General features: G+C 43.4%; 1 protein-coding gene across 4 annotated transcripts in view; it reads left to right on the plus strand.

The window, feature by feature from the left end:
* The window catches only part of LOC111868315 (MLX-interacting protein), a 176,088-nt gene that overhangs the window by 110,565 nt on the left and 47,260 nt on the right, over window positions 1-18,263 (plus strand). For all 4 annotated transcript variants that reach the window (XM_023858862.2, XM_023858861.2, XM_033753005.1 and 1 more), the window contains exons 2-3: window positions 941-1,047; window positions 17,749-17,822. In XM_023858862.2, coding sequence (XP_023714630.1) covers window positions 941-1,047; window positions 17,749-17,822 — 181 coding nt within the window. The remainder of the gene's footprint in view (window positions 1-940; window positions 1,048-17,748; window positions 17,823-18,263) is intronic.

The following is an 18,263-nucleotide window of genomic DNA, read 5'->3' on the forward strand; positions in this document are numbered from 1 at the left end:
GTACTCATGCTAACCTTTTAATTGGCCTCTGTGCTGTTAAGTTGTACATAATTAAACATGAATTGAATTGATTTAAATTAGGATGTTGAGCTGCCACACGAATAAATAAGAATTAATTGGGTTATTATTATTATTATTAACTTTTATGTGTGTATGTATGTGTATTGTCCTTTCTCATCACATAATGGAATAACCATTCGAAATGTACTTATTTTATTTTTCTCGCTTGTTAAAGCTAACTTATTTTTTTCTTTTATTTTCTTGGAATTGTTACTAATTTATTGATATTGTATAGACTGTCATGTTTTTTTTTTGCTCTTAATTTTTGTGTATTTCTATGTACTCGTGCTAACTTTGTAATTGGCCACTGTGCTGTTAAGTTTGCACATAAATAAACACGAATTGAATTATGTAAAGTTTGATGTGCATTATTCTCCTTAATACTCTTGAAACAGAGATGGAGCAGAGGCGAACAGGTCCAGCAATGAAACCTCAGAGGGGAACAGTAGCTTTCAGGTGATCAGTGTTACAGAACTCTCTCAGTGGTGGGTATAATTACTATAACTAATAATAACTATATTGATAATTAACCGAGTGTAAGAGACAGTCTGCCGGGAGACCTAAAGTGTCGGATTGATAAAGGGTTAATCAAAAAGGGGACGCACAATAGATCATTGAAGGTCGGGGTGCAAGGGCATGATTATTATGAACCACCCCTTATGCGTTCATTCCTCTTTACGTGAGTGCTGTGATTATTTGAATACGCCACAACTTTTTTTATTTCCACAACCTTCTGAATCACAGCCATCGACGCTGTGTAACCTATGCAGTCTCCAAAGCGTGGTTAAAGTAAAAGTTTTCTTTCCAGTTCTGATAGTCTTCTTGTCATTCCATGATACATGGCCAATGGTTTTCTTATTTCCAAACATTTGTGTTACAGACAGAAACTGACGTCTCCAAAATGGAACCGGTTCAAAGGGATCCGACTGCGATGGAAAGACAAGATCCGACTCAACAACGTGATCTGGCGTTGTTGGCACATGCAGTGTAAGTACCGTGAATATGACAGCAGCTACGTCCCTCCATTACCACCCTCCTTACCGAAAAATCCAAGTCTGATAGGGAGGTAAGTAATACCGTATGAAAATGTCTATTGATGATTTGTCGCCTATGCTAACACTTACAGACCACGGTCAGTGTGTAAAAAGGTAAAGCTATCTCTGTAGCAGGCCGTGGAGGCCCATAAGGTTGTGAGACGTCGAGGTTGCCACATTTTCTAAACAGTCGGCTCAGAGATGGCGGTGAGGTTAGCCTTAAGCGCCGGACTCTGTTTAGCCCCAGGAAGATTCCTAGTACTCATTTATGTTAGAGGCTGAGTCGACCCCAGGGCCATAGTGCGGCTGGAAGGATTAGGTTAGTTGTAAAATCCAGTGACTTCATCGGGATCCGGCGACTCTCCAGCTTGTACCTGTAGCATAGCGCTTTAACGAACTGCACTACCTCGTCCACGGTCAGTGTTGCTTAACTTATGTGACTGGACTCAGTTTCATGTAAACCTAGTTTACATGAAACTGTACTGTGGCCGGGAAGGAAACTTTGTCTCGAGATTTCGACGGATTTCCACGCGTTCAGCTCTCCCGCCACCCGGTACGAACAAGTTCTAGGAAGAACTAGTCGCCTATTTTCCTTTGATACTACATGAGCCGTACAGAAAACTATGCAACAAGCAATTCTTTTATTGTTGCATCTGTATTCATTGCAGTGGTAACGTTTTTACCGAGGCGTTTCCTAGAAACCATTATGGGCTACACATATAGACACACAGACTGATGGAAGGGATTTTTAAGTACAACATTGAGATAGGCACATGTGCCATGATGTTCACTACAAGTTTCATAAAGACTGATCCAGCCATTCAGGAGTTGATAAGGAGGATACACAGACACACTGCATGATGATGGTTTTGGTGTGCCAAATGTAGGACTATGTCTCTCTTTGGCGCCTGAACGGTTTATACGAATTTTCTTCACACTTGGCATTTACAAGTTTATCGGTCATAGGTCATTTTCCGCTAAATATGGACATTATGGCCTCAAAAAGATAGTGGCCATTCAGATGGCCGCCAGAAATAGAAATGCTGTTTCTTGAAAAAGAGTCTTACAAATTTCCATTATACAGGGTGTTTCAAAAAGAGCTCTACAACTTTGAAAGCTTATATAAATTTCTACAGAGGACATACACAACGTTTTGAACTGTCATGGTGTAGCAAAACACACCGAGTTTCATGCACGTGGTACTGTAGTACCCAATACCGCCACCGGGAGCGCTCCCGCAGTTGAAATCAAGATGGACACTTTCACAGGTGCAGAGCATGCTCGTTATGTGTTTTGGTTCGAAGAAACAAAAGTTCGAAGGAAATTTCGCACTCAGTATCACAAGGAACCTCCCAGTAGGCCTACAGTTTACTCTTGGCACAAGAATTTTGTTCAGACCGTATGTTCTGTGCGCCTTGCCAAGCCACCCGGTCGGACACGTTTCTGACGCTACAGTGGAACAGATTAGGGAGAGCTTCGTTCGAAGTCCACGAAAGTCAATGCGACGTGCGTCTCGGGAAACTGGTATTCCAAATGTTACTGTGTGGCGAGTGTTACGAAAACGTTTACACTTAAAAGCGTACAAGCTATCCATCGTTCAACACCTTAACGGATGCAGATAAGGTGGTTCGTAAGGAATTCTGTATGCAAAAGTTTCGTCGGATACAAGACGATGAGAAGTTTCTGGACTCAGTAATTTTCAGTGATGAGAGCACGTTTCATGTCAGTGGTAAGGTCAATACCCACAACTGCAGGATCCGGGACAGCGAAAATCCACGTGTCTCCCAGGAACATGTTCGTGATAGCCCAAAGTTGAACGTGTTTTGCGCCCTCAGCAAAGAAAGCGTCTACGGCCCCGTCTTCTTCATGGAGACGGCCATAGCCGGTAGCGTATATCTGGACATGCTCCAAGAGTTCCTCATTCCACAGTTAGACGAAGATGACCAAGAAGGACGCATTCACTTCCAGCAAGACGGCGCTCCCCCTCATTACCTTGGAGAAGTGCGCGAGTACCTCAACACCCGTTTCCCAGGTCGGTGGATTGGTAGAGCGGCGCCGATAGCATGGCCACCTCATTCCCCAGATCTTACTCCCCCTGGATTTTTTCTTGTGGGGATTCGCTAAAGATCGAGTGTTCGTACCGCCTTTGCCTGCAAATGTCGTTGAGCTCCGAACTCGAATTACTGCCTCAGTTGCAGAAGTGACGCCAGAGATGCTACGTAGCGTGTGGCAAGAGACTGACTACAGGTGGGACGTCTGCTGCATTACCAATGGAAGTCACATTGAACCGTAACTATCCGAGGTAAAACTCGGTGTGTTTTGCTACATTATGACAGTTCAAAACGTTGTGCATGTCCTCTGTATAAATTTATATAAGCTTTCAAATTTGTAAAGCTCTTTTTGAAACACTCTGTATTTCGGTTATTTATGGAGATCCAATCCTTAATTGAAGATCGTTATGTGTTATCTTCAGGAAAATAAAATATACGCGGGAGAAACAGTAAGTAGGTCGCAAATGGATTTATTTACTTACTCATGGAGCTGAGCCCTTCTGGAGGAGCCGCCAATTCTGCAGCTACTCAAGAATTTCCCAGCATTTTATGAAACCCGAAGGTTCATTACAGTGTTCACAAGAGCCCTCCACTGGTCCCTATCCTGAGCCAGATCTATCCAATCCATACCATCCCATCCTATCTCTCTAAGATTCATTCTAATATTGTNTTCAGAGACAAAGTTTCTTACCTCTACAGAACCGCAGGCAAAATTATAGTTTTGTGGGGACCCAAGCGATGACAGATTTGTGAGGGGAAGACTTGAAGTCTATTGAAGGCCATGGACAATTGGAAGGGACTTACAGAGAAAACCGAGCTGACTGTGGCCCGTGCGGCGGGGTCCTCCACGAACTTGCAACCTAATCAAGTTAACTGGAGATTAATATTATGTAATTATTATGTAATACAACACTTAAATAAAATTTATGTCGTACTGCATGAAAACAGATTAGAAATTCATATAAATATTTTCCGTACATTGAACCGTCACTTAGCGACCGCCAGCCTGTGCTGTTTGCAACAAAAATGTCGCGCGAATTGTGTCTTTTATCGTCAAATATAGCTACTATTTCCTACGAGGCTGAAACCGAACGTTATGAAGGTAGAGTTGTGCCTGTGCTTAACTAATTAAGCACTACGCCAAGAAGACGTACGGAGGAGAGGGTGTATAGATCCACGTCTTCTTGACATCGACACTAGTTGAAAGTGAGTGGTCAGCTTCACACCCCGGCCGCTTTACCCCCAGGGAAAGGGCCCTCGGTACCCGTTGGATAAAAGGTTGGGTGGGCCTCAGAGCCAGTCTGGATGACGTGGAGAAGAGAAAATTCTTAACCCTACCGAGACTCGAACTCCGACCCCTTCTGTCGTTCAGCCCGTAGCCAGTGGGTATACCGACTGCACTATCCCGGCTCCTATAAAATTTGCTATTAAAATAAGTTAGCAAAATAGTCTGCGCGTTGACCCCTGTGATAGTTGCCTTGCTCACGTCACAGGACTGCAACATGCCGCTCCTGTGGCCTAACAAGAAGGCGATTGAATCATTGGCGATGCAATACAACTGATTTTCCTTCTTGCTTGATCAGCATCTATGTATGTGAGGTTTGAGGTTCTCGCAGCACTGAGGTTACTCTCTTCTTGTGATGCCGTGTAGTCTGGCTGATGTTTAGCATCGTTTGGGAAGAATCTCCTGCTGCCATCTTAAGGGAAAAAGATTGGAAGAGAAGTGATTCTGGAGACAGTAGGTTTCTTTGAAACGTTTCTAAATGTATGAGTCACATCTTCATCACCTACATAGTTCGCAGGTTGTCAGCATTGCAACGCTGCGCTGACGGATTCCTTCTTGTAAAGCCAACATTAGCCCATCTGCTCAATTTCCCAATCTTATGAAACCCGAAGGTTCATTTCAGTGCTCACAAAAGAATCACTCCACTTGTATCTATCCTGAACCAGATGAATCCAGGTCATACCACCGAAACTTATTCCTCAAAGATGCATATTTGTAGTATCTTCCCACCTACGACCTTCTTTTCCCCGTGGTTTTCCCACCAAAACTGTGCATTCCTTCACGTCATCATTTAATTATATTTGGCGAAGCGTGGCAAAAGCATTACATGAGGACCGAGACTCACAGACTGGCCATGTCGCTACAGTGGAGCTTAAACCCTCGCTAATCCGGTTACAGTTAGTGTATATGTGGTGTTAACCGACGTTTCGGAGGAACGTATCGCCCCCATNCTCTGTTCGCAGTTGAGTATATACTTTAAAACACACGGGATTTAGGAGCAAGAGAACTTTCAGATTGTGCTGAGGGCAGCTGGAGAGACCGAAACCATACAAGAAGCTATCCAAGATTGGCTTGAGCTGGATGAAGGAGACCCTGGATTTCAGCATCTGACAGAGGAAGAAATCACTGCAGTGATATTTCTTTATTTATTTTCATCAGCACTACATGTTAAATTTTCCATTAATATGTTTTATAAAGTTTTTTTTTTGTCTTTAGGACTATATTTTTGCTTCATTAATCCGGATTAACGCTTAATCCCTATGACCTGCCCCCTCCAGTTAGTCCGGATTGTCAAGGGTTTACTGTGTTTCTTTGTCCTTGTCATTAGTAGTGTTTTTCACTCTTGTCTTGTCGCCTCAGAAGGGCTCGTGGCAGTGTAGTTAGCAGCTTTACTTAGTGAACATTAGCAAGGGGGAGGGGTGATGTAGGTGAGGCTTCCGACCTCTCCCCTCCCAGGTTTAAAAAAAAAATCAATTGAAAGAAATGAAACTTTACTAAATACGAATACAGAGAGTAAATTGTGTTTGGAAATTTGTTCTTTCGTCCTGAATACTGTGGGACGATTGAGACGGCTGAAACGTAAATTTGTAAGCAAATACTCAGCCGCCGCCGCCGCCGGCGTCTCTCCGCCCCCCCCCAACCCCCTGGAAATATCGTACTGGCGCCCGTGAGTCGTTCCAAATCAGTTGCGCGTCTTTCTTAAAACGCAGCGACGTGGCTACGCGCAGGTTACATCAGAGAATCAGCTGCTGTCGGGAGAATGGTTTGTGACGTCACGTCTGCAAATACAGTGGCAGGTACATCAGCTGCCTCAAGGTTACACGTGACACGTGCCGCGCCCCTTTCATCATCGGGCTGCCTGGCGTGTGGCCACACATTTTTTGTTTAATTGTCGCCTGTATGGATGAGGTTCGGATTGGTAATTGGATTTATTGAACAGTTACAGAACGTACCTGCAAGCAACTCTGGCGGTGTCGCTAATTCACACACGCTGCAGGTTCACTACAGCACGTACTACGTCTTCTCAGTCTGTCACAAGTCGTTGCCTGGTGACGGATCCCAACAATATGTGCTTTCGTGCTCACGTTCGTACCGGGTGGCAACTGTCCCACAACAAACTCTTTGCTCCAGCTGCCCTGCATATAATATCTCGGCACGAACAGCACAGAAAATGCCGTTCCTTTCTTGCAGTTTTTGCGAAGCTGTTATTCAGTAACGGCGCTTGTATATTTACTTACCTCTCGGTCGTTACCCAGCAACAGGTCTACATACCACAGTATTTTTATCGTGAAGAAACCCAGGATCTTGCCATAGCTCAGGCGGTTGGGCGCTGGCTATTAACCGCTTCGCCTCGGGTTCGTTCCCAGGTGACTTCTTGTAAAAGTTATGGTGGGCCAAATGACGCCGGAGTAGGTTTTTCTCCAATTTTTTTTTTTATATTTTCCCCTGCTAACCGTCATTCCGCCGTTACTCCGTACTCAACTGTCATCACCCCCAAAGGTGTGCGATAGTTCTGAGCAGGCAACACATTATTATATCCTCAGTCCTTTAAGTTGTGGGCTTCATCTCTATCCCGGAGCGTGGCTGGCTGGTACAGTGCGTATTACGCATTTACTGTGTTTTATATTGTACAACACGCGATTTGTATGCCTTCCGTATAGCCCGGGTGGGTGCTGTTCCTTGGTTTGTTTAATCACGCGCGTGGAATGAGAGGGTGCACTGAGCGGTCACTGCGGGAGGACATTAAAGGAAGCGGTCGTAGCATTGTCCCTGAATTTCCTTCGAGGTACTCATGGGACGCATGACAAACTCAGGGTAATCTTCAGGAGGCAATAGACGAACCCAGGACTCTTGGGATTAGCCGAGCTCTTAGGCGTCCAGAGAAAAGATTCATAATTCTTTATGATTGTTTCTTCGCTTATTTAACGACATTTTTTAACTTCATAGATTGCATAGTGTCAAATGGTAGGATTATGCATTGTGATGGATGCGGACGAAGATCCCCACCTCATTTCATATGATATCCCATTATTTACCTGGCGGGACTGAGAAAATGACGAACAAGCCATGAGGATGGCCAGCACCCAATCAGAATCACGTATCTGTCAGATATAACTGAGTGATGACTAGGGACAGGATTTTTTATGCCCTAATAATCCCTTAAATACTCGTATGGATGCATTTATGCATGAAAAACTACTGAAACATGCACTAAAATACGCACATAAAAATTTATACCAAATATTAAAATTGATTTTACATTAATTTAAGACCAACAAATCAATATTTAAGTTCATTTTATGCAATCACTGAATGTTTCACTTACAATAAGATTCTATACTTAAATACAAATCATGCAACAAAGCCAACATTTCATTACAAATTTAAAAAACCAATGGTACTCACATTTAGCTCTCCGAACTTTCAACTTCTCTTCTGTTGCAGTTCACAATTACTGAATGTTTTAGTTTTTCCATAGTTAGTCGCCTCCTGTTGTCTCGTAAGATGTCCTTATAGCGGGAAAAACTTCTTTCCACCTCACAGAAACTTAAGGGCGCATATACAAAAGCCGCTATTTGCTCCACTGTTGGTGATTTTTTACTTGGCAGTTCAGTACGTTTACCGGCTAAAATTTCTTCAATTTCACAAAATTTGTTCATATCCTGGATTTTTTAAAGAATACTGTGTACTTTTTCCTTTACTCCTTCACCTACTCTTCCAGGAACTGAATTCAATTTGGAAACAGTGGTTTTGAACACACTTAACGACTGATACAAAGTAGTATTGCTATTGCTTGCCTCCAGTGAGGAAATGGCGGATGGAAGATGAGAGAAGTGAGCAGATATACAGGAAAGATTAGTTTCTAGTTCTGCGTTTTTTAGTTCATTTTGGGCAATTTGAATTGATGCTGCACTTTTGGGATCAAATGTATTCACGACATTCCTAACAATTACTAAATGTTCGGTATAATAACTCGCTGCACACAGCAACGTGCCCCTAGCGCGTTAAAATTGGTTCTGGCGGAAGTGGAACGCTCGGTGCTGCTGCTTTAAAGGCTTCTTTTCTGTATGGCGCTTTAACAAATACCTTCTTCACAGAAGACACCAACTTGTCAACAAGCGGAAAATTTTGCACGAATTGTTTCTGCAACAAGGTGCAACCCATGGGCAAGGCAAGTCAAATGTGTCATTTGGAAATATAACTTTAAGAGCAGTACCGGCTTTCATCATATAACTTGCGGCATCAGTCACAAAGTGCAATACGCGCTCATACTGAATGCCATTCGGCCATAGTAAATTCATGGAATTTATAAAAAATCTGGAAACTGCGGAGCTATTTGTGGTTTCAGATTGCTCTACCGCAAGAAGATATGGGGTAGATTGTTCATTCTTATTAAGGGATCCAACTATACAATTTGCAATAAACCGTCCCTTACAATCTTGTGTTTCGTCGATTGATACCCACACAAAATTATCATGAATCTTATCTCTAATGCTTTCAGTTGTAAGATCGTAACACTGCTTCATGTAATTTTTGCCCACAGTAGATTCATCCGGCACTTTGCACTGTGTATACTTCTCTATGAAGTTTCTCAGAGTAGGACTGGTTAGATAGACTTGAAAGGATTCTGACGATGGTGTATACTGTACTTCTTTTTTTTTGGCTTATTTTGGTAATACCATCCAAGTGCGCCCTGACATCTCGATGGTAGTGAAGTGGAGCACTATCTTGTTGTAGGTAAAATCTCTCATCTCCAAACAGCTCTCGAATGGCAAGGAAAATCGATGTCTGAAGCATATCGAGATACACCTGACCAGTAACGGTACCTTCAAAGAAGAAAGGATCAAGCAAACCACGCGATGACGGACCACACCATGTGCTTATGCACATCATGAACAGTACCGTCGGCTTCAAATTTATCCCGAACACGGGCAACTGTTCGACGTGTTGGTGACTGAGTTCCAAACTCATTCTGCCATTGTCGTTGTACCTCTTTAATGTTATCGTACTTCCAGTACCACTTCAATACAGCCTTGCGTTGCTCAAAGAACAACATTTCAGCCATTGTTGCTGCTGTCTTCTGCTTGCAGCGCGCACGTGGGACGACACTCACGTGACTCATGTGATCATTGCCATCTGTTGAGAAAATATTGCACTACACTACCGCGCAAGAATTGTAACTACATGTCATTTTGTTCCAAAGATATTGACTATCAAAGAGTACATTTTTTTGGACGCCTTTATATATATACACAGGTCAGATAAGTAGTGGCAGCACCTCTATAGTTCTGAAATGACTTTATTACCCGAGGTAAACACAGATTCCTTCAATATAATCTCCCCCCATGTGTACTACTTTCTGCCAAATTTGTAGAAGGTGTCGTACACCATCAGCGCGTCCACTTCTGTTGATGTCCAGTAGTGACCGCCCTACAGCACGAATAATCTCCTCTCTTGTGTTGTAACGTGTCCCTAGCAGTGGTTCTTTCATTTCGACAAAGTGATCATAATCGCATCGACTCATATCGGGTGAGTATGGCGGATGTTGCAGTATCTCCCATCGCCGGCGACGAAGGAGATCCTTGACAGCGTCAGCAGTATGAGCCCTTGCATTGTCATGAAGGATGATGGGGTTCGTTGTCAACAAGTGTCCTCGCTTTCTCCTGAGTGCTGGACGAATATGATTACGCAGGAAATTGCAGTAGTAGGCAGTGTTTACTGTCTGTCGTTGAGGTACAGTGTGGTGCAGTATCACTCCATCAGTGTCATATGCCACAGTGAACATCGCCTTCACATTACTCTGTCTGGGACGCACTTTCTTTGGATGAGGAGAGCCAGGATGCTTCCATTCATTTGATTGTCGCTTCAAGTTCGGTTCATATGAGCGAGCCCAAGTTTCGTCCAGAGTGACGATCCTTCCAATAAAGTCATCACCTTCCCTCTGGTACCGGTCCAACAAATCCTGCGCAATTGCATAACGTTGCCATTGTTGCACCTAGGACATTGTATGGGGTACCCCAACGCGCTGCAATTTTGCGGTATCCAAGAATATCGTGCAGAACGTGGAGCACTATTTTGTGACATACGTCTACCCCAGCAGTTAACTCCCGCGCAGCCCATTGACGATCGACAACTTTGTAAGAAGCTGAATTGTGTGGTTGTCAACATGGGATTGTCCTGAACTATGGCTGTCCTGAATGGCATCCCTCCCTTCACAGAACAATTTCAGCCTTCGTGCCACTGTGCGATATGGCAAAGCAACATCACCACATGCTTCTCGCAGTCCCTGATAACAGTTTTGTGCACTACGACCTCGTGCAACTTCAATTTTTATCCAGGAGCGTTGTTCTTGTTTCGTAAACATGTTCTTAGGGCGCTTGAACTGGGCTCCTGCACTTCGAGACGATGCACAGTGGAACTCAATGAAACACAACCAGAGCCACTCACTGCACTATTTCAACTGAACTTCTGCTCTCAGCTACAGACGGCGCTAGTGCCACCTGGCGCACATCTTTCATGTTACAGCAGTGTTGCCACTACTTTTTATCCAACCCTTGTATATATCTATATATGTATGTGTATGTATATAGTTTGGATTTAATATAGTTTTAGCCTTGAAAATAAAATTTAATTTTAAAGTTTTAAATTCACTACCCAAATTATACAGAGATGGTTCTGAATAGGCTTAAGATTAGAAGCAGTTTGTTTGGGTCGTCAGGGTTTTCTTGTCGTGGTTATTAAATGTTAGGGCGTAGGTCGAGGCAACGTGAGGGGGCCCTTCTCGGAATCTCTGTCGCGTTGATTTATCTTCTAATCATGTAATGGTCTCCCAGCCGTTTTTTCTTTGTGTCACTCTCACCAATTTTTATTTTCAGTATACGCAATGAAGGTGTATGTATAGATCCACATTTTCTTGACCTCGGCACTCTCTGGAGGTGAGTAGTTAGCTTCACTCTCCTGCCGCTTTATCCCCGGGGAAAGAGCCCCCGGTACCCATTGGTTAGGAGGTTAAGTGGACCCCAGAACCTGTCTGGATGACTTGGAGAAGAGAAAATTCTTGACCCTATCGGGACGCGAACTCCAGCCTTTAGCCAGTCGCTATACGGACTACTCTATCCCGGCTTTCCATACGCGAAGAGACCCCCGTTATTATCTTGTTCACGTTGCAGCTGTGACTAAAAGTTTGCTATTCATCTTTCTAATAATAATAACAATAATACACGCGAAATTGTGAAGTAGATAACGCTAAATTGAGGCAGTTCACTTGTACATTTAGTTACTATCTGCATTAGTAATTAAATTCTTCGTTTATCTGTTTTCTATCATCAGTTAAATATTTATCATTTGACCATCCATCTTATTACCTGTCTCTCTACGCGGCTAAATGATAAGGCACGTGATAGGTAGCATTTGTGCCAGCTACAACACAAATTGTGGCTTCCAAAATAGTGATACGGCGGTCATGTTTATGGGATGATTATGGAGACTGGTCACAACCTATGCTGGGTACCGTTCAGCCACTAAAACTTCCGGAGCCTGTCATTGGGCAGTTATTAGTCCCCTTGTTTCGCAGCCAGATGTGTGATTCATAAAAATTCTGTGAAGCCCTTCGACTGCTGACTAATCTCATCTGGAAATAAGTCAGTCCGTCCGCTGTATCCATAATCTCGCACAGTGTAAGATTTGAGGTTTTCACGGCGGTGACTATGAAGAATTCCGTCGACGTTTCGAAAGAACGTATTGCAGCCACCCGCTCACGCTGGTTCCTCGCTCGCGGATTTTTCTTCCCTGAAGATATTAGCAGAGCTGCTTCCGCAGGCACGCTGTCGCCGCAGATTGGGTAAAGGCGGCCGCAGCTGCTGGCGGTGAATCGCCTTTTTGCGATTCCGAGGAAGCAGTCGACGTAGCCTCACCTCTCGCTGTTTAACGACCCTGGTGTTCTGTAATACGATGTACTGGGCACCACTCAGTAGAGAACATGAGACTTTCACAGGACCGTTGAATGGCCCTTGACTTCAACAAGGCAACCAAGTAAACCCACGACAAACTTCACAACACTCACACTATTTAGTACGTTGGATTTACAACATTGTTAGTAACACACATGATGGTTTTATACAGTTCTTTGTTCCCATATACAGAGCGACACGATCACGCGTCTTTACAGTTTGAGAACTTGGCTTTGTCTGTCTAACCCAAAGAATTGGGTGTATCACGCCACTAGCTGCTTTGCATGACATCATCCAGTAACTGGCGTTTCTGATTGGCTATACCCTGGGAAGTACCGGACTAACTAACGTATGAAGCTTACATCATTGCCTCACTGAACAGAGGGAGAGCCCCTAAATTATCAGCTTCATAAGAAGTCATGCGGTGATTACATCATCTTTGTACTTAATGTATGCCTTATAGCATAATATAGCGCGTGATGATTTACGCAGTCCCCTTAAATTCATAGATTAAGATTTGCTGAAATACAGTAATCAAATAAAAAAATTATGTGTACATAAATTGGGCGAAGTATATTACTGAAAGGGAGTAATCGGTTACAAGATGGAGGCGGTACGTTCCTCCGAAACGTCGGTTCACACAAGATCTACACGGCGCCACATCCCAGAATACGGCATTAATTCACAATCTGGCACAAAATTATAATAATCCTTAAATTCTTAATTAGGATGAAAAGTTTCTCCGGACCTTAGACTTTGACGGATTCTTTGGATTAACGCCCTAAGCTAAAGAGAACTGACATGAAGTTTGGCACACGGGGTATGAAGAATCTCTATAGGGCAGGTTCATTGGCAACAGTTGCAAGGGCAATAGCGAGCTGTAAGTGCAGGAGGTCAGATGGGACAGGGTTAGTACTGAACCAGCAGGAGATTATACATTTCTCTGTGAAAATGGAAGTGAAGAGAAGATTAATCGGGTAAATGCTTCCTTCCGAACCTTTCGTCTGTGGTCCTTTATAGGTGTGAAACTTGGTCATTGACGTGAAGGGAGGAATATAGACTGAGAGTGTTTGAGAACAGGGTGCTAAGAAGTACGTAGGTCGTACCGAAAGTCATGAGCAACTTTTTTTGCATGCAACCTGGGAACAGCAGACGAAAGAGAGTACGGTGGTAGGTGGAACCAGCTGTTGTGTTAACCTTGAGTGTCTTGTGACGTCAGTAGCTTGCATCACGTGACCAGTATCACTCCTAACAAAATGGCCGGCAACGATATGTCGTTTCGCCAGCGTGTTGTCATCAGATTTCTTGCGAAAGAGGAAATCCCTGCTGCAGAAATTCACCAGAGACTTCAGCGTGCTTATGGAAGTGTGTGCATGGGTGCGAGCAGTGTTCGAAGATGGGTGAAACATTTTAAAGATGGGAACACCAGCATCGAAGATGAGCCTCGGAGCGGTCGTCCTCGAACAGCCTCAAGAAAATTTGCAGCCCTTTGCCACAATATACTTTCTTCAAGATGGGGGCACGTGGTAGCGTAGTTTGTTGAGACGCTATGCTACAAACCTGAAGGTCGCGGGTTCGATTCCCGATGAAGTCGTTTTGTTTTTCAGTTGATCTAATCCTTCCAGTCGCATTGTGACCCTGAGGTCAAAGCAGCCTCTAACAGAAATAAGTACCCGGAATCTTTCAAGGGTTGAAGGGCGACCGGCACGTAGAGCTGGCGACCTCATCGCCATCTGTGAGCTGATTCTCTAGAAAATGCGGGAGCCTCGACGTCTCACAACCGTATGAGCCTCCACGGCCTGTTACAGGGATACCTTACATTTTTACCAGTATTACTGTGATGATAATCTGAAAAAATAGATCCTCAGACGTTGCCTATCAGGCACCGTCACTCTGATGTTTTATTTTTCTTAACAAATGCCTTAGTGGCACTAAGTTTTGCCCATGTGTCTTCTAAACAGTCGGCTTTCGGTGTTCCTACTCGGAACATAAACAACTTCAGTTGTTCTGCAGATACTGCCCTGCAGCTCGATGTGTTTCTGTTGCAGATACAGCCCCTAAATCTGCGGATATCTTCAGAAACTCGGTTTTAAATGTAAACAGCTTTAACTGATCGCCGTTTCTTTGTTCCTATATGTTTCGTCCCGTGTTTTCTTATTGCTGCTGGTGTTTGTATCCGTGTTCGTGTTTGCTCTGTAACTGGCCACTGGCTGTTGAGCTCAGCACGTAAATAAATACTGGATTAGTGTGTTCATGAGATTCTCAAAATCAGCGACGTTGTGCAAGTTTCATACATACCTTTGATATGGATATGTATGAATTTCATTGAGGACACCAGTGTTTAGGGGAAATGCTTGGCAAGATACTCCTAAAAGCGAACTTATGTAACGCGAGCCCAAAAATGAATGAAAGCGAGCGACAAATATGGCAGTGTGCTTACAGTAGAAGTGATGTGTATTGAGTTTCATCAAAATCTGTTGAAGCACACGGAAAGTAAGTGTACATACGTATGAAATTTAATTTAGGCCCATGGGTGCGTGGTCATAAAATGGTTTGCATGCGGTATACCCATATAAGTGTCATATACCAATTTTCAGAAAATTCGAGCAAAAAGACTTCAAAAGTGTATTTATATGCAAAGGCTGTAATAAATAAGATGCCAAGAAAAAAGCAGGATGTATATATAATTCAGAAGGTCAAATTGCCCTTCTAAATCAGACATTGTTGTTACTCCACCCGTGTGGAGGCGGGGGTCGAATACCTCCACCGTGACCCTGCGAGTCGTAGGAGGCGACGAAAAGGGAAGTCTCAAATTTGAGACAGTAATATATGGTTTCGAGTACCAAGGGACTCGGACCCGAGAAATACTGCGCTGGCAAGGACCAGGAGCATATACAAAAGACAGACCTGCCCTCTCGTCAGAGAGGGCGCCCACAGAAACAAGACCATAACTATGAAACAGTAATAAATATCTGGTCATGAGCCCCAGGAGGGTTCTCGACACAAAGATTTACTGACTGACTGGCCGTCAGTTGCAATGTGACTTTGACTTTGACCAGACAGTAAAAGGTGAAAGGTTTATACGTGCTGAAAGGAAACTGGAGTTTCATATCTGAGACAGTAAAATATGGTCGCGAGTCCCAAGGGACTCGGACCCGAGAAAGACTGCGCTGGCAAGAACCAGCAGCATATATAAAAGACAGACCCGCCCTCTCGTCAGAGAAGGCGTCTTAGAAGAGCAAGACCGTAACTGTCAAACAGTAACAAATATCTGGTCATGAGCCCCAGGAGGGGGTCGACACCAAGGCTTACTGACTGACTGGCCGTCAGTCACAATGTGACTTTGACCAGACAGTGGCATGATAACGAAGATGTTAACACAACATTGGACAAGGAGAAGCCAGACATAGAAAGTATAAAAGGCTTAAACTTGGCGGCGGTCAGGCATACGACCGTCCAAGTGACTAGACTACCGTGGTAGCGAATACTACAATACTTGTACTAGAAATAGGGCATACTCTGCTGTACTGAGACTGGACTGACAGAGGCCTTGTATATATTGTACATAGAATTAGAAAGTAAGATTAAATTTGTAAATACTGACAATGGACTTACTAATATAGGCTATGACAGACAAACGACAGACCCGACCTCTCGTCAGAGAGGGCACCCCAAATGGACAGGACAGTAACTCTCATATAAGGAGAAAGAAGACCATCAGTCGCAATGTGACTTTGACTTGAGTTGACAGTTGATAGTTGAAGTCTAGCAGTCGCCGAGAACAGTTCAGTTTGCATTTGTCTGTAGCAGAAGCGGTAATTGTCATACCGAAAGCGATAATACCTATACTCGCTAGTGTAAAAGTGAGCGTTCGATAGACATATTCGCCAAATGCAAGACCTGCGTTAATTTATTTGTCCCGTTACATAGGCAACACGCGACAATATTATCAATAACAGACTAAACACGATAGACTGAAACAAAAGACTGCGCGCTTGTTCATGACCTAATGCATAACTTACGTTCATGCAACGTGTTCACGCTCAACATTTCATTGCCGCAGTAACGTGAAATTGTGTAATGACAAAGATGAATGTCACGCTTACGGATTTGATCATTGCGTTGCCAGGCAACACGGACCAACACGCAACAATAGAGGAAGGTGTGTTTTCTGTAGAGCCGACCGACGCACCAGTAGACTTGCTGGATAGTGATCACGCGATATGTGTTTACTGTAGGTCCATGTCCGTTCCGCGGACATCTCGTCAGAGAGAATGTTACATAAGGACTGTTACCACAAGAGTTCAGTCGGAAAAAAGAATCTCTAGTCGTGGTCCTCAAGGGGCTTGACGCCAAGACGAACTGATTGGCGGTAAACCGCCAGTCGTAAACTAACTGTCTGACTCTGACTCCTTCAAGGCAGTTACGAATCAGCCGTGGGCTGGGGAAGTGAGTCCAGAAGAATTTTTAGTTCCGAACCAGAGTTATTGAAGACGAAATTGCAAGAAGACATAGTGATTGAAGTGCTAATTTCTGTGTTGAGATAACAGAGTGCGTGTGCAGTGGTGAACTGGAAAGTGTGTAAGTCAGCGATAGCGCTGTATTAATTGTAATTAAGAGAGAGAGTGTAACCGGAGTGCTAATAAATCCAATCATTCTAAGTAGAACCCATTATTTTCGTCACGCGTACCACCTTACACATGACAATATGCACAATTTCACAATTTGAGGCCAAAATAATCCACGAGTGACATTCAGAGACTTAAATAATAATGTCAAAACTTTTAAATTGGTTCAGTTGTCGTACATGACTGCTACATGCAGCAAATTAACAAAAATTCTTGTATACCTGATTAGTTTTCCTCAGTAATGCAAACCTCTCGATGTAGGTCTGTAACCTGAATAGTACTTAGCAATAACACGTTATTGTGGACTACAAAATGCCTAATTTTCTCGCCTTTTGGGGGCGGATTCTTTTGGTGTACCTCGCATGTGTGGTGATGATGTAGCTAAAAAAGTTCGCAATTTTTTGCACTCTGTGAATCACTTTCCATCTCAAAGTGGCATATCTAACTTAAAAAAAAACCTGAAAATAAAATTGATCTTCATAAAAGTCTGTGCATTTGAACGAGTGGGAAAGTAGTTTCCAAGCTGGTGTGATTTCAAGAATTCGAGGGTTATTTCAAAGAGAAATATACAGAGATAGAAAATTTATGTTTAGAAATGGAAGCTTAATGTCTTAAATTTATTTCCGTACTATATGTACGTATTTTGTTGAATAATCCTGTCTGCAATACACAGAATGTTTCTGGCTGTGAACTACATATGAATGTGATGTGACAGTAATTTCTTTGTGTGTGTTTCAACAGTCATCAGGAAGCAGAATACCCTGGTGTGTCAGTTCGCTTCGCCTCTGGATGTGAACATGCACGACAAGCCCGAGGTGAGTCATTACACTTGTGGAGTCTCTCTCTCTCTGATTGAGAAACCCCTCAGGTTCTACTCATCATGTGCTCTCGGCAAACAATTTAATGGAGCCAGTCTGGACCAAATACAGACAGAGCAGCTTGACACATCTTGCGTGATCGCTGTTTTTTTTGGGGGGGCGGGGGGGAAGGGGGGTCTTTCAAAGACTCTGTCCGTGTTTGGAAACCCTTTGCCACATTTTGTAACTTTATAGTTTTTGGAGAGTTCTTTACAAAGAGAAACAGGCCCCCTTACTTGGAGGCCATGTCTGATTGCTACTTAGTATCATGGCTTAAATTATTGGAAAGATGATCATAAAATTTTATGCAGAAAATTTACATCAAAAGATGTCAAGTAAGTCCAGTTGACTGCCCCATTGTCGCATATAATGTGTGACTATAGACAGGGTTTTGGATTG

The sequence above is a fragment of the Cryptotermes secundus genome, unplaced genomic scaffold, assembly GCF_002891405.2.
Source record: "Cryptotermes secundus unplaced genomic scaffold, Csec_1.0 scaffold1244, whole genome shotgun sequence".
Lineage (NCBI taxonomy): Eukaryota > Metazoa > Arthropoda > Insecta > Blattodea > Kalotermitidae > Cryptotermes > Cryptotermes secundus.